Source organism: Chaetodon auriga, chromosome 22 (genome assembly GCF_051107435.1).
Source record: "Chaetodon auriga isolate fChaAug3 chromosome 22, fChaAug3.hap1, whole genome shotgun sequence".
In the NCBI taxonomy this organism is placed as follows: domain Eukaryota; kingdom Metazoa; phylum Chordata; class Actinopteri; order Chaetodontiformes; family Chaetodontidae; genus Chaetodon; species Chaetodon auriga.
The window spans coordinates 16292182-16310398 of record NC_135095.1 but is presented as its reverse complement, the minus strand read 5'-3'; the positions used below and the strand labels follow the sequence as shown (position 1 = coordinate 16310398).

The following is an 18217-nucleotide window of genomic DNA, read 5'->3' as shown; positions in this document are numbered from 1 at the left end:
CTCCAATGGTGAAAAAGAAAAAAAAAAAGTAAAAAAACATGAAGAAAACGTGACATTTGTGCTTGTTTCATGTATTAAAAACCTTCTGAAGCGAGCAGAAGACTTTTTGAATTTGTCCATTTTCATCCAAATTTTCAAAATGTTGAACTATACACTGATGTTTCCGTCAGCGTATGAGCGGAAATACACCAAAAATCTTTTACGCAGAAAAATGTTTTAATGACCAAATACTGCGAAAACGGTGGACTGAGAGAAGAAATAAAGAACAAAAACTGATTTTTACCAACTTTCAGTTCAACCAAACTGCATCGTCAGTGTGCAGTGTTTCCTCTACATTCATTTAGGAGTGGCGGGCCGCCATTCCTAAATCCTCGCCGCCGTTCCTTCAAATTTCTTTTTTTTTTGTCTCAAATACACCACCGCCGCTCGTCTCCAGCTTCACAGCAGAGTCCGACGTCCTGGCGAAAGCGCGGCCTTGAACGTGACATCACGTCAAGCACCCAGGCACCTACGGCAAGCCAAGTCTGCCAGAAATACACCACATTCAGTCAGGTTTCAACTTCATTGTGGCGGAAAAAAATGCATTTTTTCAGATTTTGCTGCGTTTTTTTCGCCGTAATGCACAAAAAAAACGCAGCTTTTTACGCCATAATGAAGTCCTCCAAGAACGCCCGTAAAAAACGTCAGAGCTGAAATTACACAAAACCCAGAAATCTGGTTAAAAACATGAAGAAAAAGTGAAATTTGTGCTTGTTTCATGTATTAAAAACCCTCTGAAGCGAACAAAAGACTTTTTGAATTTGTCCATTTTCATCCAAATTTTCCAAATGTTGAACTATACACTGATGTTTCCATCAGCGTATGAGCGGAAATACACCAAAAATCTTCTACGCAGAAAAACGTTTTTCTGCCCAAATACTGCGAAAACGATGGACTGAGAGAAGAAATAAAGTACAAAAACTGATTTTTAGCAGCTTTCAGTTCAACCAAACTGCATCGTCAGTGTGTGAACGTCTGCTTCAGCTCAGCCTGCAGAGCTGAAACTACACAAAACCAGAAATCTACAGCAACGTTTCTACCTGGATATAATTCAGCAACAGTTTAGATGAAGTTTGAGAAAATGGTGGAGGATTTCATCAACATGAGCAGCAGGTGGCGCCAACTGCAGAAGAAGAGAGCGCAGCGTGAACCGAAGAGCGGCGGCCGAACCTCCAATGGTGGATAAAAAAGTAAAAAAACATGAAGAAAACGTGACATTTGTGCTTGTTTCATGTATTAAAAACCTTCTGAAGCGAGCAGAAGACTTTTTGAATTTGTCCATTTTCAGCCAAATTTTCCAAATGTTGAACTATACACTGATGTTTCCACCAGCGTATAAGCGGAAATACACCAAAAATCTTCAAGCAGAAAAACGTTTTAATGACCAAATACTGCGAAAACAATGGACTGAGAGAAGAAATAAAGTACAAAAACTGATTTTTACCAACTTTCAGTTCAACCAAACTGCATCGTCAGTGTGCAGTGTTTCCTCTACATTCATTTAGGATGGGCGGGCCGCCATTCCTAAATCCGCCGCTCCTTCAAATTTCTTTTTTTTTGTCGCAAATACACCACCGCCGCACGTCTCCAGCTTCACAGCAGAGTCCCACGTTAATTACTGCCGAGAGCGCGGCCTTGAAAGTGACATCACGTCAAGCACCCAGGCACCTACGGCAAGCCAAGTCTGCCAGAAATACACCACTGTTACGACCCCGGCTCGAGGGGGAAGGGAAGCAACATAACAACCGGTGGTACTTGGTATAAATAAAAAGGTTTATTGATAAGTTTGCAAAAAAAAAAGATGTAAAGTTGAAAACTGAGGCAAACAAAGGAAGTGGGCGGGTGGATGCTGCTCAAACCATAAAAGTAATAAAACACAAAGCGGGTCCTCAAAAGGAGAACGTAACCAAACACTTCTTGGCTTATGAACAAAAAATGGAACCAAACTTCTCTAAGTCGCACTAACAAACAAAACAAAACATAAATACACAAGAGTCAGCATCCAAATTCCTATTTTTCACACAGTTCTATTTTGCTCTCAGCAATTTACACGGCTTGCGCTGCCACAAGGACCACACAGTTTAATCTGGCGTGCTGCACATCAGCCGCCCCGTTGCCTCATTTGGCCAGGTTATATTGGTGCTGGCAGCTGGCGATTGGTTGTCCTGGACGCCGCCGCACCAATCACAACCTCGTCTGTCGGTCCACGCCTCCCTCTTCAGGCATCCAACAGGCGACGAGGTTCCACACAGGTTACTCTACATATGTATATACACACACACACACACAGCGGAAACCACACAAGAAACAGGGGAGCCGGCGCTGGCCGTAACAACCACATTCAGTCACGTTTCAACTTCATTGTGGTGGCAAAAACCGCGTTTTTTCAGATTTCGCAGCGTTTTTTTTTTTGCCGTAATGGACAAAAAAACGCCGCTTTTTATGCCATAATGAAGTCCTCCAAGAACGCGCGTAAAAAACGTCAGAGCTGAAACTACACAAAAACCAGAAATCTGGTTAAAAACATGAAGAAAAAGTGAAATTTGTGCTTGTTTCATGTATTAAAAACCTTCTGAAGCGAGCAGAAGACTTTTTGAATTTGTCAATTTTCAGCCAAATTTTCCAAATGTTGAACTATACACTGATGTTTCCATCAGCGTATGAGCGGAAATACACCAAAAATTTTTTACGCAGAAAAACGTTTTTCTGCCCAAATACTGCGAAAACGATGGACTGAGAGAAGAAATAAAGTACAAAAACTGATTTTTACCAACTTTCAGTTCAACCAAACTGCATCGTCAGTGTGCAGTGTTTCCTCTACATTCATTTAGGAGTGGCGGGCCGCCATTCCTAAATCCGCCGCTCCTTCAAATTTCTTTTTTTTTGTCGCAAATACACCACCGCCGCTCGTCTCCAGCTTCACAGCAGAGTCCCACGTTAATTACTGGCGAGAGCGCGGCCTTGAAAGTGACATCACGTCAAGCACCCAGGCACCTACGGCAAGCCAAGTCTGCCAGAAATACACCACATTCAGTCACGTTTCAACTTCATTGTGGCGGAAAAAACAGCGTTTTTTCAGATTTTGCTGCGTTTTTTTCGCCGTAATGCACAAAAAAACGTCGCTTTTTACACCATAATGAAGTCCTCCAAGAACACGCGTAAAAACCGTCAGAGCTGAAATTACACAAAACCCAGAAATCTACAGCAACTTTTCTACCTGAATATAATTCAGCAACAGTTTAGATGAAGTTTGAGAAAATGGTGGAGGATTTCATCAACATGAGCAGCAGGTGGCGCCAACTGCAGAAGAAGAGGAGAGCGCAGCGTGAGCCGAAGAGCGGCGGTCGAACCTCGAATGGTGAAAAAAAAAGTAAAAAAAACATGAAGAAAACGTGACATTTGTGCTTGTTTCATGTATTAAAAACCTTCTGAAGCGAGCAGAAGACTTTTTGAATTTGTCCATTTTCATCCAAATTTTCCAAATGTTGAACTATACACTGATGTTTCCATCAGCGTATGAGTGGAAATACACCAAAAATCTTGAACGCAGAAAAAAGCTTTAATAACCAAATACTGCGAAAACGATGGACTGAGAGAAGAAATCAAGTACAAAAACTGATTTTTACCAACTTTCAGTTCAACCAAACTGCATCGTCAGTGTGTGAACGTCTGCTTCAGCTCAGCCTGCAGAGCTGAAACTACACAAAACCAGAAATCTGCAGCAAGTTTTCTACCTGGATATAATTCAGCAACAGTTTAGATGAGGTTTTAGGTTTCAAAAATAGTTTGTAGTTTGAGAAAATTTGAGGATTTCTCTGCTGCTCACCTTCTCCTGAACTTTACATGCTGCTGTATAAAAGTTGAAAAAGTCTCCAAACGAATGCACAGAAAGAAAACGAATGAAAGCTTGTTTCCATCCTCTGCTGTCATGTGATTATTAGGAGTTTGTTCATCAACATGAGCAGCAGATGGCGCCAACTGCAGAAGAAGAGGAGAGCGCAGCGTGAGCCGAAGAGCGGCGGCCGAACCTCCAATGGTGAAAAAGAAAAAAAAAAAGTAAAAAAACATGAAGAAAACGTGACATTTGTGCTTGTTTCATGTATTAAAAACCTTCTGAAGCGAGCAGAAGACTTTTTGAATTTGTCCATTTTCATCCAAATTTTCAAAATGTTGAACTATACACTGATGTTTCCACCAGCGTATGAGCGGAAATACACCAAAAATCTTTTACGCAGAAAAATGTTTTAATGACCAAATACTGCGAAAACGATGGACTGAGAGAAGAAATAAAGAACAAAAACTGATTTTTACCAACTTTCAGTTCAACCAAACTGCATCGTCAGTGTGCAGTGTTTCCTCTACATTCATTTAGGAGTGGCGGGCCGCCATTCCTAAATCCGCCGCTCCTTCAAATTTCTTTTTTTTTTGTCTCAAATACACCACCGCCGCTCGTCTCCAGCTTCACAGCAGAGTCCGACGTCCTGGCGAAAGCGCGGCCTTGAACGTGACATCACGTCAAGCACCCAGGCACCTACGGCAAGCCAAGTCTGCCAGAAATACACCACATTCAGTCACGTTTCAACTTCATTGTGGCGGAAAAAAATGCATTTTTTCAGATTTTGCTGCGTTTTTTTCGCCGTAATGCACAAAAAAAACGCAGCTTTTTACGCCATAATGAAGTCCTCCAAGAACGCCCGTAAAAAACGTCAGAGCTGAAATTACACAAAACCCAGAAATCTGGTTAAAAACATGAAGAAAACGTGACATTTGTGCTTGTTTCATGTATTAAAAACCCTCTGAAGCGAACAAAAGACTTTTTGAATTTGTCCATTTTCATCCAAATTTTCCAAATGTTGAACTATACACTGATGTTTCCATCAGCGTATGAGCGGAAATACACCAAAAATCTTCTACGCAGAAAAACGTTTTTCTGCCCAAATACTGCGAAAACGATGGACTGAGAGAAGAAATAAAGTACAAAAACTGATTTTTACCAACTTTCAGTTCAACCAAACTGCATCGTCAGTGTGTGAACGTCTGCTTCAGCTCAGCCTGCAGAGCTGAAACTACACAAAACCCAGAAATCTACAGCAACGTTTCTACCTGGATATAATTCAGCAACAGTTTAGATGAAGTTTGAGAAAATGGTGGAGGATTTCATCAACATGAGCAGCAGGTGGCGCCAACTGCAGAAGAAGAGAGCGCAGCGTGAGCCGAAGAGCGGCGGCCGAACCTCCAATGGTGGATAAAAAAGTAAAAAAACATGAAGAAAACGTGACATTTGTGCTTGTTTCATGTATTAAAAACCTTCTGAAGCGAGCAGAAGACTTTTTGAATTTGTCCATTTTCAGCCAAATTTTCCAAATGTTGAACTATACACTGATGTTTCCGTCAGCGTATGAGCGGAAATACACCAAAAATCTTCAACGCAGAAAAACGTTTTTCTGCCCAAATACTGCGAAAACGATGGACTGAGAGAAGAAATAAAGTACAAAAACTGATTTTTACCAACTTTCAGTTCAACCAAACTGCATCGTCAGTGTGTGAACGTCTGCTTCAGCTCAGCCTGCAGAGCTGAAACTACACAAAACCAGAAATCTACAGCAAGTTTTCTACCTGGATATAATTCAGCAACAGTTTAGATGAAGTTTGAGAAAATGGTGGAGGATTTCATCAACGTGAGCAGCAGGTGGCGCCAACTGCAGAAGAAGAGGAGAGCGCAGCGTGAGCCGAAGAGCGGTGGTCGGACCTCGAATGGTGAAAAAGAAAAAAAAAAAGTAAAAAAAAAAAAGTAAAAAAACATGAAGAAAACGTGACATTTGTGCTTGTTTCATGTATTAAAAACCTTCTGAAGCGAGCAGAAGACTTTTTGAATTTGTCCATTTTCAACCAAATTTTCCAAATGTTGAACTATACACTGATGTTTCCACCAGCGTATGAGCGGAAATACACCAAAAATTTTTTACACAGAAAAACGTTTTAATGACTAAATCCTACGAAAACGATGGACTGAGAACTAAAAATAAAGTACAAAAACTGATTTTTACCAACTTTCAGTTCAACCAAACTGCATCGTCAGTGTGCAGTGTTTCCTCTACATTCATTTAGGAGTGGCGGGCCGCCATTCCTAAATCCGCCGCTCCTTCAAATTTCTTTCTTTTTGTCGCAAATACACCACCGCCGCACGTCTCCAGCTTCACAGCAGAGTCCCACGTTAATTACTGGCGAGAGCGCGGCCTTGAACGTGACATCACGTCAAGCACCCAGGCACCTACGGCAAGCCAAGTCTGCCAGAAATACACCACATTCAGTCACGTTTCAACTTCATTGTGGCGGAAAAAACAGCGTTTTTTCAGATTTTGCTGCGTTTTTTTCGCCGTAATGCACAAAAAAACGTCGCTTTTTACACCATAATGAAGTCCTCCAAGAACACGCGTAAAAACCGTCAGAGCTGAAATTACACAAAACCAGAAATCTGCAGCAAGTTTTCTACCTGGATATAATTCAGCAACAGTTTAGATGAGGTTTTAGGTTTCAAAAATAGTTTGTAGTTTGAGAAAATTTGAGGATTTCTCTGCTGCTCACCTTCTCCTGAACTTTACATGCTGCTGTATAAAAGTTGAAAAAGTCTCCAAACGAATGCACAGAAAGAAAACGAATGAAAGCTGGTTTCCATCCTCTGCTGTCATGTGATTATTAGGAGTTTGTTCATCAACATGAGCAGCAGATGGCGCCAACTGCAGAAGAAGAGAGCGCAGCGTGAGCCGAAGAGCGGCGGTCGAACCTCGAATGGTGAAAAAGAAAAAAAAAAGTAAACAAAACATGAAGAAAACGTGACATTTGTGCTTGTTTCATGTATTAAAAACCTTCTGAAGCGAGCAGAAGACTTTTTGAATTTGTCCATTTTCAGCCAAATTTTCCAAATGTTGAACTATACACTGATGTTTCCATCAGCGTATGAGCGGAAATACACCAAAAATCTTCTACGCAGAAAAACGTTTTTCTGCCCAAATACTGCGAAAACGATGGACCGAGAGAAGAAATAAAGTACAAAAACTGATTTTTACCAACTTTCAGTTCAACCAAACTGCATCGTCAGTGTGCAGTGTTTCCTCTACATTCATTTAGGAGTGGCGGGCCGCCATTCCTAAATCCGCCGCTCCTTCAAATTTCTTTTTTTTTGTCGCAAATACACCACCGCCGCTCGTCTCCAGCTTCACAGCAGAGTCCCACGTTAATTACTGGCGAGAGCGCGGCCTTGAACGTGACATCACGTCAAGCACCCAGGCACCTACGGCAAGCCAAGTCTGCCAGAAATACACCACATTCAGTCACGTTTCAACTTCATTGTGGCGGAAAAAACTGCATTAATGGATATTTTTAGCTTTGAATCCAATGACTGGATTGTGAATGATTTCCAGCCAACAGACATTACAACAAAGTTTACTGTATTATAATTATTATTGTTCTGAGTCTTTGTCACCGTCTTTGCATAAAGCCTTAAAAAGCCCATGGAGACACTGTGCTTCGGAATGACTCAGGGAAGATGCAGTAATTCACACACAAAACGTGTCCGCGCTTCTTTAGCTTTCTTGTCCATTTGAACTCATTTACTGGTTTTAATTGAACACATTTAAATGTGTCATTTTAAGGTGACTCAACATCAAATCGTGAATATCTAGAGTCAACGGCCTCAGAGACAACAGTCGCTGCTAGCTACTCCGCTAAGCTAGTTAGCTTTTAGCACGGCTAACTCCTCTTACTTTTCTCCATAAGATTTTACTTACTGCTGCATTTTTGTCGAATAACAAAAGCACCATGAAGACGTTGGAGAGTCCAAATGGATTCACAATAAAAAAAAGTAGGAAAAGGTGAGCAAACGGGCTGAATAATTAAATTTACCACTTAACAGTGTAGACATTTTCTGTTGTTGAAGGAGATGTCTCAGCAGCCCAAACACTGCAGTGTGGCTGTTCAGACTCAATCCAGCCAACCAGGAAACCTGCCATCTTTAGAGACCTCCCAGTGGCCCTATTGTACCTGTTAAGCTTAGACAAAGACGACAAACCTCATTTACAAGAACAGAAGAACATGTTTATTTGCATTATTTGGCAGTCAGATTATTTGTTCCTGCTAAAATAGAACTTCTTCCATGAAATAAAATTCAATACAAAAGATGACAGCACAGGCTTAACTCATACAGTACTTAACAAATGGATTTTCCTTCAGTAGTTCATCAATCAGTTTGTCATATGGACACTCCTACTGTATCTATGTGATTGATCTCTTTACTAATGGTGCTACAGAATCTCAACACAGACAATTAAAAGTCCACAGGACTGTTTCCAAACCGTCAGCTCACTCTGGGAAAGTGGCAAACACTGTGATGTTTTATTTGTTATGTAGCACTTCAAACGACACAACAGCAGCAACATTTGTGTAGATTCTTATTTATAATACAAGCCTAAAGATTAGAGATATGAGGATTCAAAGCCAAAGCGGACATTGATATCTTTGATGTGAAGCTGCAGATGATGATGGTTTTTAATTTTAATGCCTCAAGAATTAAAAATTTCAATGTTTTTTATTAGTGGTATTCTTGGAAGCAAAACCTGAAATAAAAACTAAAATTCGAGCAATCGTGGGACCACTGAAAGGCATTTTAATGGAACTGTTGGATGGATGCTAGCAGCTGGTTAATAAGGCAGGATGAAGGAGGTTTAACACACTGACACTGAAGCTGATGAAAAGCACACTGCAATGACCTGTTTTCAGACATCTGGTGTAAAAATGTGAGGTCAGAGAGGAACCCTCACAAAGTATTGACCACATTTATTGGTCAGACTCAAATACCCTTCATCAACTACAGCTTTGAAGCTCCAAACCAGAAAATGTACAATGAAGCACACAGTGAAAGTGCTGTGAATATTTTTTTGCCCCAGTTTGTGGGTCTAGTCCCGGCTGCGGGGGCTATGTGGTGGAGGGGCTCCCTCCACAGGAGCCGAGCTGGGAACAGAGAGCAGCTGGCCGGCGTGCATGCGTTCATTGACGCGCAGCTGACAGCCGTCCTGCAGCATGCGTATGGCGATCCTGGCGATGTTGCGTGAATCATCCAGGCCAGAGTGAGGACGACCTTCATACTTCAGACCCAACTTCTCCAGCATGGTGCTCAGCTTCGTCTGCGTGCGGGGGACCTGGGGGAGGAAAACAGCCGGTTGGTGGTTTGCTGGTGTTTCTAAAGGGGCTTAAATCCTGAAACAGCAGCTGTGTAGTTAGCTTTGAACCACTAACAGCTCCAACTGCTAACTGAACTGAGGTATGGGGCTCCCATGATCTTCAACCTAACAAAATATTTTGCAAAAACATAAAAAGATTAAAAAAAGGATAAATGAATAAATATTCTGTATGCTCAATTTGTCGAATAAGTCAAAGAGTTGTGACCAAAAAACAAGATATTACATACTGTGTTTAGCTTGCTGTTGATGAAACTGTCAGTATGGATGTCTCACACTAAAAACATCCTTCATGACGATGGTTATCATATTTAAAGCTCAATCGTGGCGACACTTACACAGAATATTCTACACTTCCAGTAAACCTCAGCCTTAAAATATTGATCATCAGGTTTTCTAAGAAGAGGTTTAAAATAACCTTCAGTGTCATAATGATGTTGCTTAATACCAGTTTGTTTTGTGTCTTTTTGCTTCATACACAACAAATGTGTGTCTGACAGAATGGCTTCTTCATTTATGTGCTAATCATTTTCTTCTTTATTGTGTTACATTTGAATAACTCCACTTACTTTATTTCACATAAATAATCTAAAACAGATGTTTACATTCAGTCTCTCATCTTAAAACTATTAAAAATCCAAACCTTGTAGAAGTTTCCGTAGGATTTCCTTATGTTTATCCACTTCTTTGCAAACTGAGGATATCTGATGCGGCTAATCCGGCACTGGATGTTGAGGAATTTGCTCATATCCCAGGCCCTAAAGAAGACGACACACAAAACCAGTGCAACGGTCTGAGGATGTCACTAAGCTGACGTAAAGAGACACAAATTCAGTTCAAGTTTGGCAGCAAATTCAAACATACCCATCAGTGAGAATGGCGTATTTGTACTTAGTCCCGAGCTCCCTCTCCTGAAGCCACGCCACGACTCGCTGGAGGACTGCTGGAAATGGGTCTGCTTCATCCACCATTTTCTGCTCAACAAAACAACATTTCATTCACGTACACAAAAACTCCTGATCATTTTTAATATGATGCTGATAAATACTGGGATAAGAAACTGACTTTAACAAACCTGTGTTATTCCTGTTAACTTCACACAAAAGTCTGAAAGCTGTGGGTTCAACTCTGGTTTTACATACTCCTGAAAGGAGTCCACCTGCAAAAACAGAAGGGAAAACCTTCATAAACACTAAACTCACCCTGCAGATTAAAAACCAAACAATTCTGCCTTCACTGAAAACTCATCTTACAATTTCCAAAGTGTGCATGTTGATGAGAACCATTGGGAACTCAATGATTTCATGAAGGAAGTCTGACGGATTGTCCTCTTCACACGTTGCTTCAAAATCCACCACGCAGATGTAGTCGTAGTAGGTATCAGTGGGCCCTCCCTCGGCGGCAGACTGCATCAGCTTCTGCTTCTTATAGTGGCTCTTCAACCTCTTCTTCATCACATCCTTTACACCTCTTCACACACAAAGAGAAAAGGTTGCACATTGGTGCACATTTATGAATTCAGCTTGACACTTCTGTCTATAAATTCAATTTCTGTGTGCATTTAGCTCAGTTTTATCTTCAACCATTTACCAAATTTTGCTGCAGATCCTTTCAAACTTTGTCTTTAAAGTACTTTGATTTCCATTACCTCGTGTCAAGCTGCAGCTCTGCTAACTTGATCCGAAGCTCCTCCTTGGACATGCGGTTGATGTGTCCATTAGCCAAAGCGATCTCCTTGTACACCGGATGGCTGAAGTCACTGTTTGTCTGAGAAGGGGACACCTGAGCTGATTCTCCTGCTGAACAAATCCTACTGCAAGGCTTTGCCTGAGGAGGAATTATGTCAGTCATTATGCATCAAAGAAACTTAACATACAGAGCGTAGAGCAAGTTGTAGATGTGGTTTGTTGACAGAGGATATCAGAATTAAGTCCAAAAATATGTCAGTTCTGATCATGTGTAAAGTTGCACAGGTCTGAAATGTCCCTTTTTATCTTTCTAAGTGTTCAGAAAACTCTATGTAACTCTATGTTCACAGTATTTATGAAAAACGACTTCAAAATAGCCAATTTTGGCTCTTTTGGACCATCAATCAATGCCTCCATCAATTTGTTGTTTGACTGCTTGATTTCCAAACAAAAACAATCATCAGTCAGTAAACACTAAATGACAACTCAAATAAGGAGGGCACTTAAGTTAGTTTACTGTACAGACGATAGACTGACATTATACATGTCAGTCTATACTACACTAAAACACCGATACGGCCGTTCAACTCTCACATAAAGAAACAGCAGCTGTTACCACGTTTGGGCAACGTTAGAAATAACGTCAGATTAGTACATTAGGTTTAAAGAGCAAAGATGTTGAATATAACAAACCGTTATCAGGCTTTTATGTGCAAGAGACCCAGCGTTAAATACCTTTTTTAATGTGTAACTCACACCATAACACGAAGCTAACGTTAGCCCGCTGCTCACACCAACCTTTTCATCTTCTCTTGTATTAGACATCTTCACATTGGCGTCCTTGCCTTGAATGTTCTCCTTGTGCTCATCCATTTAAAGTGGAATACAAACCAGAAAGTAGTAGCCAGCTTCAAAGAAAAAAAACGCGCATTTACTAAAGTCCATCCACTAAATCGTTATTATTAAACGCTAGGGGTCTCGTTAGCTACACTTGCTAACGTTTGCTAACAGGATAGCCAACATTCCTCCGTGGCTTCGTCGCGCTTGTCCACTATAAAGCCGCCAAGAAGTTCTACTTTGTTGAGTTATTATTATAGATGTCAAAGTTAAAAACGAACAAGACGTTTTGTCGACAACTTTTCTATTTCAACGCCCGCAACATCTCCCCGCGGCTGCACTAAACTTTTTTTTTAAGGTGGACAGTTATGACGACTTCCGGTTTGCGCCAACGTGTCGCTCACTGTCGCCACCGTGTGTTGTGGATGATGCAGAAAAACCTCCTATACTTTCCGTGCATACTGTATTATTGCATATGTTTATTATAAAAAAATATATATAATATACTAATTAATGATAACAATTTATAAATAATGTATACTTTCTTCATGCATTTTCAAAGCATAATATGGATACTTTGTGTTATGTTTATGTATCTATTTATGTTTTTTTCGTCTTGTTTATTTTGTCTTTTTATCCACTCTATATTTTATGCTTGCATGTTGTTCCTGATATCTTAAATTGTTCTTGAATTGTTCCTTTTCTTTTTCTCTAAATGGTATTTGGAGTTCGTTTCCCTAAATATAGTATGTGCTTGAGTTTGCGTGCGTATGTGTGTGTACATCAAAACCCTGATGGATGCGTAATTTTGGAGGCACAGCTCATATCTGGCCGCTAGGTGTCAGTCTTCTCTATGTTCCATTCCCTGCCTCGCATGCAGAGTATCCTGTGTGTTTGCCTGAGGAAATGTGCTGGACCAAGTACACATGTGTGACCCTTACCTGGCCTCGTGCCTTTCTGAGGAAAATGAACTGTGGCAGAAACAGAGCAGCGTGCAGATCAAAGGGCAGGAGGGACGAAAAGGAGCAAAACACCGTTTCAACAATGAATATGAGGCCAGAAAAACTGGGTTAAAGATTTATGATGCACAAAACATCTGGAACATGGACTTCTTACTTGATAAGTCACTGACACATCTACCAGTGCAGCTGAAAAGCTTCTGTGACGGCAAAGTGTTCCTTGTGTTATGATGTTTGACTCTCAAATTAAAGTGTCATCCTTAATGTAGATCAATCAAAACCACCACCTGACTCTATTTAGACTCAAGTTCATTTCCTGTCAGTGTACCTCAAAATTGTACAGTACATGGATACATGCACTTAGTTACTTCACACTACTATTCATCTGACAACAATGTTTGATTTTCTGGTAAACTATAATGCACTTGATTTCATTTTCAGTACCACATCTTTTCTATAGCACTTAGAAATATTCACGGATCCAAAAATGCAGATCAGTGTCTAAACCTGCTCATAAAGCCTTTAACTACATTCTAGATGCCACTAAATGAAGTTCTGCCTGACTAACATTTAATCAGATATGAGTTTGACCTGGTGATGATCTTCTGCAGTTCAATAGCAGCATTTAGAAAATTCATTGCCTGTCCATGAAATGGTTTTTCTTCCTGTATACCAGCAGATGGCGCCATCTAACCATGTTTGCAGAGAGGCATCGCGGGAGATAATTACCTTGTTTAAACTAATAGGATATAACAGTGACTGTAGGACAGTGGAACAAAAAACTTCAACTGAAGCTATTTTGGTTGTGTTCTATGGATATCAGAGTCTGGTGTGTATGAGTATTGAGAAATTAGTGTGTGTGTGTGTGTGTGTGTGAGAGAGAGAGAGAGAGAGAGAGAGAGAGTGTGTGTGTCTGTGTGTGTACAGGTGTAGCCAAAACACACACTGATATCTGCATAAATGTATTGATGAAAACCAAGTAAAACTGTGTTTCTGTATCTCATAACCATAGTATAAAAAAACATGAACCTGATTGTTTTGGATCCTGGAGTTAGGCCTTCAAATTTGTAGTTTTTAGTGTTTTTCATCAGATTCACTCATTTCCTATATGATTAATTTGCAGAGACATTACATGACATTTCCAACGGGGTCCATCAGATGGCGCAAAATGCCATTTTCAGAGTTATAGAGATTTCCAGGCCATTGAAGCAAGTTTATTCAGTTGAAAACGGTGTCTTTGTATTCCTATGCATGTGTAAGGATTCTGTGTGTGTGTGTGACGACAAGCTGTCTAGAGCAAGGCGGCTGAAGGAGGGCTAGCTGGCGGCTATTTGGCCGGTGTGGGAGAAGTGGGCACCACGGCTCCAGCAGATGTACAACCCAGGAGATGACATCTGTGTGGGTGAGCAGCTGCTGCCGTTCAGTCATCATGGACTACAACAGAAACTACATTCCATGACATTCCAGGCGAGACCAGCGCTCATGTCCTGAATCAGTCTGGTTCTTGTGGCCCTGCTGTTACCGCTGACTGACTGGTTGACTTACCTGACTCCCGGCCTGCTGGTTCTGTTCTGCTGGGTGACGTGCTGCTTTTTGATGCTGGTTCTGTTGTTGCTTCAGAGGCAGGACAAAACCTTTCCTGTGACAATGTTCAGTGAATGCGTACAAGGTATGAGAGGGTGCTTAGGCCAGTTGAAAGGCTTGTTTAACACATGCACCAGGACAGTTCTTTCTGGTCACTGATGTTTGTTTGTTTTGGTTTTGGTTTTTTTGACATTTACCTTGTGTATAAGCGAAAGTATTTGTTAATCTGTTTTGCAAGATTTTAACCCTAACCCTAACCCTGTATTTTATTATTTATTTACTCTGCCTGATAGTAATGATATTATCACAGAGGTTGAAGGTAAAGTGAGTGCAGCGCCCTCTGCTGGGCCCTGCAGACTTTGGGGGTGCGCCCTGTACTTAGGTAAGTCTGTAAATGCCATCTCTGTGGTAAGTGTGCATTTCATCAGCTCCGTAAAAATACAGGTTTATTAACTTTGTTTTATGGCTAAAAGTGTGGTTTCTGTACCTTACATGATGACTTAAAGCCTCTATCACTACAGAAAATACTGTATGTTCATATTGGCAGTGCTTTTAATTGTTTAAGTCACGTTATTGGGTGCATCATGTTAAGATGGATTTGCTAGCTTAACCTCTGTATGTAAAATGTGTGGGGTAGCTGTTAGCTAGCACCGGGTCAAACCTATCTTATTGTTATTATTTTATTTTAGCATTTTTGAGAAGTCCATGTGCGAGACTGACTGTGACGGATTACTTCTTTTACCGTCAGAATAAATGGCTGGTTGATGCCGAAAGTGACGGTGGTGGTGCTTCTTATGCAACACAACGCAACCAGAGTGCACAACCGCTTCACTCCACAAACAGCAAAAGTGGAATCAAAGGAGAAGTTTTGCTGCTGGAGACATCGTCGTCGTGGTTGACTCTGCAGCTCCTCGTGGCTTGTGGCTCATGGCTGCTTGGCAGAATTTTGGAAACCTTCTCTTTGTCTTTTGCAGGAGGCTGAAGTCTCTTAGGATGAGTCAAATTGCAACCTCTGATTTAAACAAGGTTGTGGTTGTACATGGTCTGGTTTGTCACAATATAAGTGCACATGGCACATTTTGGCACATTTTGGCACATTTTGGCACATTTTGGCACATTTTGGCTCATTTTGTTTGAATTTAAATGTAACTGTTATGACTGCCGCCATTAACAATTAGGGGGCGGTGTGTTAGATTCAGGCAAACAGTTTTTAGACCGTCGTCTGTGTTAGCATCGTCATCTTGAAAGTGTTGGTTTGATGCAAGTTATCACATATATAAGTGCATTATCGCCGTCTGCTAATGGGTCTCTGGTGTATAAATAAATGCGCTTTAATTATGGCTGTACGCACGTTTGAATCGTGAATTATTCACATTACATGCTGCAAAAGGAGACGCGTCAATTAGGCAAGTACCAGTATATCAGCCTCTCAGTGGCTCGTAGGTTTTTGTTTTGCCAGTCAAGTCACTACAGGAATAATTCGACATTTTTGGGAATAGAGTTGGAAGCTTTCTTGGCGAGAGTGAGATGAGAGAATTCATACCACTCCCACGTCTGTATGAAATGTAAAATTTAAGCCAGTGTCCAGCAAGCTTAGCTTAGCTCAAAGACTGGAAATGGGGAAACGGGCCTGGCTGTCCAACAACACACTGTTGCTGTGGCAGGAAGTTAATGTCTCTATCCAAGAAAGTCTTGTACATAACCCCCATAAAATGCACAGATTGTTGTTTTTACACATTTTCTGTACAGATAAAATATATTTAACATGTTAATTAAGGAGCTGGTAGGTGGGGTTTGTCACTTTCAGATAGAGCAAGGCTAGCTGTTTCCCTTTTTTTCCAGTCTTTACGCTAAACTAAACTAAGCTAAGCTAAGCTAAGCTAAGCTAAGCACCTCCTTGCTCTAGCTTCATATTGAGCGTACAGACATGAGTGGTGTTAATCCTCCCACTGCACTCTCTCAAGGAAAGCATATATTTCACAAAAAGTGAGACGATTCCTTTGAGAAACACAGTAGAGACACACACGAGCAGTCAAACGGTGCTCATTCAGATACAAACACACCAACAATTTAAAGCAACAGCTTCGAAAATGTCCTTTTGAATGAGACACCAACGGGAAAAACATCACTTGAATACAGAGCGGTAAAGCACAGACTCACAGAACAGGTCAAACCTCAGGTGGGTGTGCTCAGGTGGATGTGTCTTCGTGTTGTCACAGCTGGCTGGTGTACAAGGAGGCACATCGACTGGCCGCAGACTGCCAGTGTGTGTGTGTTTAAGAGGTGTGAGGTGGTGCTATAACAGATACACTTCCCTTTAAGGGCAGGAAATAATCACTGTATTTCCGGGCCCCAGTAAAATCCCACTCCTCTATATTTAGATTTTAGCGTCTGTTGTTGGTGCGACCAGAGTCTTCTGATGACCAGATGAGAGCAGAGGGGAATCCATGAATACGGCCGTCATCTGATCAATTCCAGCTGGTTCATCTCTTATTGGTCCAGCACTCTGGACTGTAGTGATGCACTGTGATGGCAGCATTGTGCCGTAACAGGCAGTTTATACACAGCATGTCGTAGAGGTTTGTCACAGTTGTGTTCAGTTGTTATAATTTCTATCAGCTTACATCTGTTTGTTGTTTGTTTGAAGTACTCTGGAGGTGCATTCTGGGAAAGGCTTTGTGGACCCCATTTAGACATGCAAAGTCATAAATCAAGTCACCGTGGAGCCTAAAATCACTGGGGGACAAGGGGCTGGTGTAAGGCTACATGTAAACTCCTCCCCCAGTTTGCGGCGGCCAGAGTTTTCTGGACTGATTTAGACTCAGACACACGCAGACTTCACTGTCATTTGCTCTCCTCGATCAGTGTAGGAGGACCAGTCGTTCCAAAGCACACTGTAACTGTTGTCAGTCCGTCCACAGCAGCACTAACACGGCAATGACCACGCAGGTGAGCGCCAGGTGGAGGCGGCTACGCAGCAGCGGGGCGGTGAACTTGGCCACCATGGAAACGCACACCAGGATCATGGTAACGATCACCAGGATGATGTTGATGCACTTCCCCAGCAGCACCTTGGGGTCGGTGTTTTCCACCTGAACTGTCTGTTGCTGCTGCTGCTGCAGCTCGAGCTTAGACACACGAGTCTGGCACGACTTCAGGACCTCCTGCGCACGCACGCACGCACACACACACACACACACACACACACACACACACACACACACACACACAAATACACAACACTATGAAGAGATCAGGGAGATACTGTGGAGCAGTGAATCATAAGGGAAGGGCAGTGAAACTGGATTAGATCTGATACTGACATCAGCTGCACTAGAAATGAACAGCAGCTGTGTATCAGATGAACAGGAGACGCTGGCTCCAGTGTGTTCCATCTAACCACAACAAATCAGGCCTGAGACATTGCTCTATGTCGTATTCTCTCATTTTCCTTACAAGAAATATAAAAGAAGACAAAATAAAGGAAAAGACTGGAAAAGAAACTGGGCTGAAACTCAAATATTTTTACTATTGGCTCTACTGGTAATTAATCATTTGGAGTAAAATAGTGAAAACGCCCATCGCTGTCTCCCAGAGGATTCATTTTGAGCTCTGCGGTGGGATAATTCTTACAGAAATGCACCTTAGGATTCGTAGTAAACTGATGGTATCACGTGCACAGGCTTGTACCTTTGGCCTTTTATCAAAGAAACGGATATTTTCTGACACAGTCGCTGCTCTTTTGCACTCATAATTCAGCTGGAAGAGTTTCATGTCCATCTAAGGTGTGGAAATGCTCCAGCTGTCAGTCACCACCATCACTGTCTACAGAGAAAATGAATGCCTGTTTTACATCCAGAACCGGGGGCGTCTGAAA

At 41.5% G+C, this 18217-nt stretch overlaps 2 protein-coding genes across 3 annotated transcripts in view; both read right to left on the bottom strand.

Annotated features, from left to right (window-relative positions):
- Positions 1 to 8111: 8111 nt before the first annotated feature.
- On the bottom strand, positions 8112 to 12173 carry eri1 (exoribonuclease 1). Its single transcript, XM_076722866.1, has 7 exons — positions 11759 to 12173; positions 10921 to 11099; positions 10526 to 10742; positions 10348 to 10431; positions 10137 to 10246; positions 9916 to 10030; positions 8112 to 9233 (listed from the first exon to the last, which is right to left on the bottom strand). Exons 1-7 carry the CDS (start codon positions 11831 to 11833, stop codon positions 8991 to 8993), a joined length of 1023 nt encoding a protein of 340 aa, XP_076578981.1. The 5' UTR covers positions 11834 to 12173; the 3' UTR covers positions 8112 to 8990.
- Positions 12174 to 15655: 3482 nt separating this feature from the next.
- The window catches only part of tmcc3 (transmembrane and coiled-coil domain family 3), a 33128-nt gene continuing 30566 nt past the window's right edge, over positions 15656 to 18217 (bottom strand). For both annotated transcript variants that reach the window (XM_076722834.1, XM_076722835.1), the window contains exon 5: positions 15656 to 17504. In XM_076722834.1, coding sequence (XP_076578949.1) covers positions 17247 to 17504 — 258 coding nt within the window. In that variant the 3' untranslated portion in view covers positions 15656 to 17246. The remainder of the gene's footprint in view (positions 17505 to 18217) is intronic.